Below are 7,700 nucleotides of genomic sequence, written 5' to 3' on the forward strand. Positions count from 1 at the left end.
CGGAAAATTCGGGTACTCCATATGTCTTATTTTCAGCAAAGGTCATGCTGAAATTTTCCGTGAATTTTAGCATGACTTTGCTAACAATTGGACATATGGGGTACTTGCTACTAATGCATGGGCCGGGGTATCTTAGTACTTAATTAAGTAGGATCAGCTGCCCTGCCATTCTTGCTGCATTAAACCATAGGTGGCAATAGAGCCAAGTGATTAGGCCCAACTTAGAATTCTCGTTAGCATCGATAAACCCTAGATGATAAACCCAACATAGGTGGCAATAGAGCCAAGTGATTAGTGCCAAGTGATTAGGCCCAACCTAGGGTGCCTCGGTGTCGATGAGAACGTAAATGATGTACGCTTAGGCTTTTAGGGTGCCTCGGCGTCAACAAAACCTAAATGATGAAAGCATAGGCTTTTAGGGTGCCTCGGTGTCGACAAACCCTAAATGATGTAGTTTTGAATTATGAACGTAGGATATGTCGTCATCATCATCGGACGACGGAAGTCTCCCGGTGGAGTGCGACTGGTGCCACGACGATCGAGGTCTGTGCGACATGCCTCACTTGAACGATGATCGGCGCTTCAGCATTAAGCTCGAGGAGACCTTCGAAGTTGAAACGGTACACAACGATGACAAGTGTTATTTTCATAATTAAGCATGACTTCAACTATTTCAACGTGTAATTTTCATCTTTTACAATTCGAGTATAGCTTATCCCATGCCATGCAAGACGCTATGTCTTGGAGAGGATGGATTTTGAAGACCATGAAATTTCTGAAACAAAGAAAATTCACCTAAGGACTCATCACGATGTGGACTTTGAAGTAAATCTATATAATTCTGAGAGCGTAACCCATTTTGGTTGCAAAAATTGGGAAGCATTTTGCAAGATGTATGGTTTTGATGAGGGTATGCTTATCACCATGGATCTTGGTAATCCTGGCATCAACCAAGACAATATGGACATTTGAGTCCTTGTTGATACGCCTCCAGTTCTACCGCTATGTGAGTTTCTCAAACATAGTTATTAGCTAATTTATATTGTTTATTTCAAAATAGTTGACAGCTTATTTCCATTGACAGCTTATTTTTATTGTTCAAAGAATGTGCGGGAGATGGTAGACAAAACCCACTACACCGATGGCTCCGAATTAACAACTTACAAGGAGAAAAATCATTTGGTCGGATTTTGTACTGACATTGAGAATTACAATATCTACAATCAAACTCCTCAACATTATGGTAAATACGTGCCACTAGTGCATGTGTTCAACTACAGTAACTACCATGGAGATACCCTGGTAAGATTTTTACTATTACGACATCCGTGCATCTTTTGCATACTTCTAAAACTAGTACATTATTGCTAACTATGAAGTTATTACTATGTTTTTCAACAGATAATCCCAGAGAATTGTGTGCCTCATATGATGTATCTGAAAGGCAGTGTTAATGTTTTGAACATACAGCCAGGTCGTCCTACGAATCTCAACTGTCCATACGAGATTTCTAAAAGAAGTGGAGACATGAAAATCAAAGGATGGAAAAAATGTATGGACAATCGTAAGGAGCTTCTTGGAAGCAAAAGGAAGCGAAGTGCAAGAATTGGAGACAGGATGTTCTCCATTCTCCATAATGGAGAGTCAGGGTCTATATTGTTTTATGCTATTTTATCTTAAATAGGGTATTTAGGTCCTGCCTAATACTGATGATCATGTGCTAAGAACAATTAAGTAGGGTTGGTTCGAAGACTATCAAGATGATGATCGTATGACTTGTTATGAATAACGAGTAAAAGTTGTATGATGATGATTAGTAGGACTTGTTAGGATTAGTATTACTTCCGACAAACTCGATACTCGCGGTCTCGAGACTTGTAATGTTTTATCTTTGTTCGGTCTTTTGAATTCGGAGACTAATATGATGAATTGTATTCGGAGACTAATCTTCTATTGTATTCGATGAATCTGATGTTGCTATGTGCTGCTGTCTATATTCTGTCCAATAATATATTTTGTAACCTGTGCAAAAATCAGAAAAGCAAAAAAAAAACCTAATATTCATACTAATGGCGCACCACACAAGACACTAATGGCGCACTGTGATCATCACACTAATGGCGCATTAACTGCTGGTGCGCCATTAGAATGCCAAAGCACATGGGTACAAATGGCCCCCTGGGAGGCATTCTAATGGCGCACTGCAGGCTATACTAATGGCGCACTACGTGGTGCGCCATTAGAACACCAGATACTAATGGCGCACTGGTGGTGTGCCATTAGAATTTAATTCTAATGGCGTGATGCCAGTGACGCACCGGTAGTGCGCCATTAGAAGGCAAATTCGGTGCGCCACTAGCATGCCTTTTCCTAGTAGTGCCCTGTTCGTTTAATGGGGATAACACCCCCCTACTAAACTAACCACACCAACCCTCCCTCTACCACTGGCCCGTGGGCCCAAGGCCATTAAGTTAGTTTAATTAGGTAACAGTTTAATTACCCCTGTGACTTTTACATGTGGGCCCGCCAACTAATTAGAGAAATTAAGTTAAATAAAGCCTCCTAAATACATGTGACACTTACAGGTCCCCTGTCCAGTTTGACGAGTCAAACTGTTGACTGGGTTGACCCAGTCTATGACATGTGGCCCCGTTTGACCCTGTTGACCAGTCAAACTATTGACTGGTCAACTACTGACTCAACCCCCCTAGACCCCACCAGTCAGCCTCTGTAGCTAGCACATGGTTGGGTACATTTAGTATTTTCTGTTTATTTGTGGATTAAAATAATTTTAGAATATTGTTTAAATCTTTGAAAATTCATAGAAAATAATCCGTAAGTCAGATGAAAAAGTTTTCTATATGAAAGTTGCTCAAAAAAATCCAACGAATCCGAATATGCGGTCCGTTCATCTGTCACATGCCCCTAGCATGCTAAATATGGAACTTTCCCCCTCCGGTCATCTGTCTGACACAGGTCCGGAACCGGGAACACCTTCCCGGTTGAATTCTCCCTTCACCTATAACGTCTAGGACCGCGTTAGAACACGTCTAGCTATGCCTGTTGTCCTGTTATACACTTGCTTGCTATGTATTTACTGTTTCTCCCTCCTCTTCTCTTCGGTAGACCCCGTGGCGGCTGCTGATGCCGTTGTGATCGACTACGTCACCGACGACCCCTCCTTCTTGTCTGAGCAACCAGGCAAGCCCCCCCTTTGATCATCCCGATATCGCCCATTTCTTTCCCTCTCATGCTTGCATTAGAACCGCTACTGCTTTCTGTATGATCCTACTCTGATGCATAGCCTGTTGTTGTTACCTGCTTTCATACCTTAGCTGCTTATCCTAAACTGCTTAGTATAGGTTGGTTAGTAATCCATCAGTGACCCCACCTTGCCCCAGTTGCCTCGCTTTATGTTCGATGACTCGATCAACGTGATCGACGTCCAGGCCCCGACACCGCACATCACCCCCCTTAGTTGTACGACTCTGTAGAGTTTCCATCGAGTGCCGAGGGTGGAACCTCTTACATCACTCCTGATGAGACCTCTATAGTGTAGCTATATGATCATGGTCATCGAGGGTGATTTCCTCCTTAACCACTTCCGTTACGGCTCTGTCGTGCAACCCCTCAAGTGTGAACCTCGAGGGTGGATCCTCTTACGTTCACCTTGATGATAACATCGAGTGGATTTCACCGGGGGTGATTCCTCAGGTTTTCCCCTTGGTGTTAGACACATAGTTACTATGGTTACTATGACTTTGCACTGAGCCATGTTACTAAAGACGGGTCGGCCCTGAGGGGTACCCGCGCGAGCTTAATAGCGAGTGATGTGGAGTCGGGTTGACCTGGAAGGTGCCCGCGAGATACTTACGAGGCGTGGCCGAGCATTCTTAGCCCTTGCCGCAAGTACTCGAGACGGGGCGACGGGGTCACATCGATCGTGAGTCTCTGCTCGTTACTGCGTGCTCCTAATCCACTATGATTTGGATATTTGATCTGAGGGGCCTCTGGCCTGATAGCACTAACCATCACGTGGGCATAGTATGGGCGTTCTGCGTCGTATACATTAGCCGAAGCTTAATAGACGTCAGCGACTGAGTGGCGCGCGCCGGGTTGGACTGCGTAAGCTCCTGCCTTGTTGAAGGAGGTAGCTAGGTCTGCTCACCGGCCGCCCGCGCAACGTGCAGGAGTTCCCGGGGAGATGGCCCATGACCCCTGGGGGCATAGGTTTAGTCCGGCGTGCTGGCCTCTCTATTAATCCTAGGTCAGGTTGCGGCGTATTGTTTGGCCGAGGCCGGGCATGACCCAGGAAAGTGTGTCCGGCCGGAGTTAATCGAGCATGGTGGGTAAGTTGGTGCACCCCTGCAGGGAAGAAAACATCTATCAATAGCCTGTCCTACGGTAACAGACACTTGGAGTTGTATCCCGATCGATACAACTAGAACTGAATACTTGTGATGAGAAATGGATGGATATGAGAAATGGATTTGATGAATGGATAGTATGGCTCTGGGATTGCTTTCTCGCAGGGAGTCGAGAAAGGATCTCTGGCCGAGGTTGATAACACTACTACTTTACATTATGTTGATCTGTACTCTTCTATATGCTGTAAGATGCTTGGAGATGCTAGTCTTCGATAGGCTAGGCCTTTCCCCTTCCCTTCTGGCATTCTGCAGTTTAGTCCACAGATACAACCCATTCCTTTGATACAGATGCATACTTAGTTTAGATCTGATGTAAGTCTTGCGAGTATTTTGGATGAGTACTCACGGTTGCTTTGCTACTTCTTTTCCCCCATACCCAATTGTTGCGACCAGAAGACGGATCCCAGGAGCCAGACGCCGCCGCCGATGACTACTACTGCCCGAAGGATGCCTACTACTACGTGAAGACCGCCGACGACTAGGAGTAGTTAGGAGGCTCCCAGGCAGGAGGCCTTGCCTTTTCGATCATTGCTGCTTTTGTGCTAGCCTTCTTAAGGCAAATTTGTTTAACTCATGTCTGTACTTAGATATTGTTGTTTCCGCTGACTCTTGTGTTTTCGAGTTTATGTATTCGAGCCCTCAAGGCCACTGGCTTGTAATATAAAGCTTGTATTTATTTTAATTTGTGTCTAGAGTTGTGTTGTGATATCTTTCCGTGAGTCCTTGATCTTGATCGTACACATTTGCGTGTATGATTAGTGTAGAATTGAATCGAGGGCGTCACAGCAATCACCTAGTAGCGCATGATATTGTCATCACATGCACGCCTGAACAGTGAACCCCCATATTAGAACGTGGTGGGTCGATGTTGTCAGCCCGTGTACCTACTAATGGAATCATGATCACCGACGTCTCACCCCCAGAGACCGTCGACCCAGACAGAAAAATCGCCGTCACGGCTGCACATCCATGCCCTCCACCTCAAGTCGCCGTTCGTATATCGCACGTTCGGAGTAACGCCACCAAATGTCGGACCAGGCCCGATCAGCGCCCTCGCAACAACAAGTACCACGCCGACGAGAGGAGCCATCGCGCCGCCAGCCGTCACAGCACCGCCAGATTTGGGCCACACTCCCCATCGCATCCTGGCGCAGGACCACGCGACCGCACCTCTGCGCCTGACATCCGCTCACGCCACTCTCTTCAGAGTCGCACACCGTTGCCGCCCTCGCATCACCAGGCAAGCCTCCCCGCAAGCCGCCCGCGAGAAACGCCTCGCCCCCACCTTCCCTGGCGCCTGCTCGGGCTTTGCCGGTAGCCCTCGAGTGATGACGCGACAAGATGAGAGGAGGGGGGAGGGCCTAGCGGCATCGGCGGCGGCTAGGGTTCCTCCGTGCCGCTAGGGTAGGTGATGCGGTGATGAGGCCTCTTTTTCTTCTATCTGAATCCAGTTCCTGTTGGCCGAAATTATTAGGCAGTTGACATGCAATTAAGCTCTAGGGAGCTACATACCGCTGCCACACGCCGTGCACGAGTAATGCTAGACCAACTTAAAGTACAATTTTTATTACGTGATAGCAAACCTGTAGACTTGGGATTGGATTGAAGGGGGTGGGAGGGGCCCACACCCGTAAAAATCAAGGGCCGATAGAATAAATTAGGCAGGTCACATAGGATTTTGTAGATGAATTACATAGGCGTAGCATTTTCGCCATCACTTCGTGCGTCAATGGTGATAGCGCCCACGGCGGTGCCGACTGTTGATGTCCGCGTTGCCAAGCCTCGTTACCAATACCACCTCATATCGATCAATCCACATGTTGAACACCATTATGGTCTACGTATCCATGCTGTGTTCTTCTTTCTTTTTTTCGACACATGAGCAAGCATTTGACCCTGGGTTATTAATATATTTTCCTGGGAATTTAGAGGCCGACGCACGACCCCACGATACTCCATGATCTATCATCATGGCGTACGCGTGAAGTACTACAAAAATGACAAGGAAATTAAGGTATCCTTGCTAACGCATTATCTCCATCGTCGATCATAAATTTGGTCAAGGCAATTATACGCGTACGGAGTACAAAAACACGCATCTATGTGCTGTAGAAGAATGACACGGAAACTCAGCTGTCTAGCTAAGCAAATTCATGCTTCATGTTGATTTATGTTCGCGTGCGTACTATATATATACCCCGCCTCGCGCTCCATATCATCATGAACCGCTTCAAGGCACACAAATCAAGCTGCCAGATCCCAACTAGCTAGCTAGTCAGCTGCAAAACATAGTGAAAAGGAAGCAAGACCGACGAATACTCACTCGATCATGGTGGCCATGGTGGTGCCGTCGGTGTTCGCCGCCTTCGACAAGGACGGCGACGGCAAGGTGTCCGCGTCCGACCTGCGGTGCGGCATGGCGGCGACCCTGGGCGAGGACGTATCGGAGGAGGAGGCGGCAGTGATCCTGGCCGCGGTGGACGCCGACGGCGACGGGCTGCTGAGCCAAGAAGAGTTCTCGAGGCTAGCCGCCGGTGCCCACGAAGAGGACGACGTTGACGTGAGGCAATGCTGTCTGAGGGAGGCGTTCGGGATGTACGCATCATCATCCACGGAAGCCACGACGACGACGATGATTACGCCGGCGAGCCTGAGGCGGACGCTGAGCAGGCTGGGCTCTCACGAACTGGGCGTGGACGAGTGCACGGCAATGATCTGCAGATTTGACCTCGACGGCGACGGTGCCCTCTCGTTCGATGAGTTCCAAGTCATGATGATGGCCTGATCATCGACTCTCTTCATGGCATTTTTCAAGACAGATATAGTGTTCACTTAATTCATGGATCGATCACATTCACATACTATGTATGTGTTCATTCTTTCTTTGTTTTGCTCGCACGATAACCCTTGATTTCTATGGATACGTGTACAGATTCATTTGGAGTTAATGTTCTGCAAACTCGGCAGTGTCGAATAATATCATTTGGAGTTAATGTTCTGCAAAGTCGGCAGTGTCGCAGCTACCAGTACATCTACAACCGGTCCTCTCAAACGGTCCTCGGACATCCAAGGGAACAGTCTAATCACTGCTGCTGTCCTTATATGAGTTGGAAACTATTCTCATTGATTGATCACAGGTGTTACAGAGTACAACATATATGGAAAGTGTGGAGTTGCCAAACGCCCCTATAATGGTGGCACGCAGGCCAGGCGTGGCTGACTCGGTCACATAAATTACATACAAGAGGTGATACAAAATACATACGCTAACAC

At 47.2% G+C, this 7,700-nt stretch overlaps 1 protein-coding gene across 1 annotated transcript; it reads left to right on the plus strand.

Moving 5' to 3' along the window:
* Positions 1-6,765: 6,765 nt before the first annotated feature.
* LOC119288963 (probable calcium-binding protein CML25/26) lies at positions 6,766-7,355 on the plus strand. The gene has a single exon (XM_037568423.1). The coding sequence runs from the start codon at positions 6,766-6,768 to the stop codon at positions 7,210-7,212; it is 447 nt and encodes a 148-aa protein (XP_037424320.1). The 3' UTR covers positions 7,213-7,355.
* Positions 7,356-7,700: the final 345 nt, after the last annotated feature.

The sequence above is a fragment of the Triticum dicoccoides genome, chromosome 4A (assembly GCF_002162155.2).
Source record: "Triticum dicoccoides isolate Atlit2015 ecotype Zavitan chromosome 4A, WEW_v2.0, whole genome shotgun sequence".
Classification (NCBI taxonomy): Eukaryota; Viridiplantae; Streptophyta; class Magnoliopsida; order Poales; family Poaceae; genus Triticum; species Triticum dicoccoides.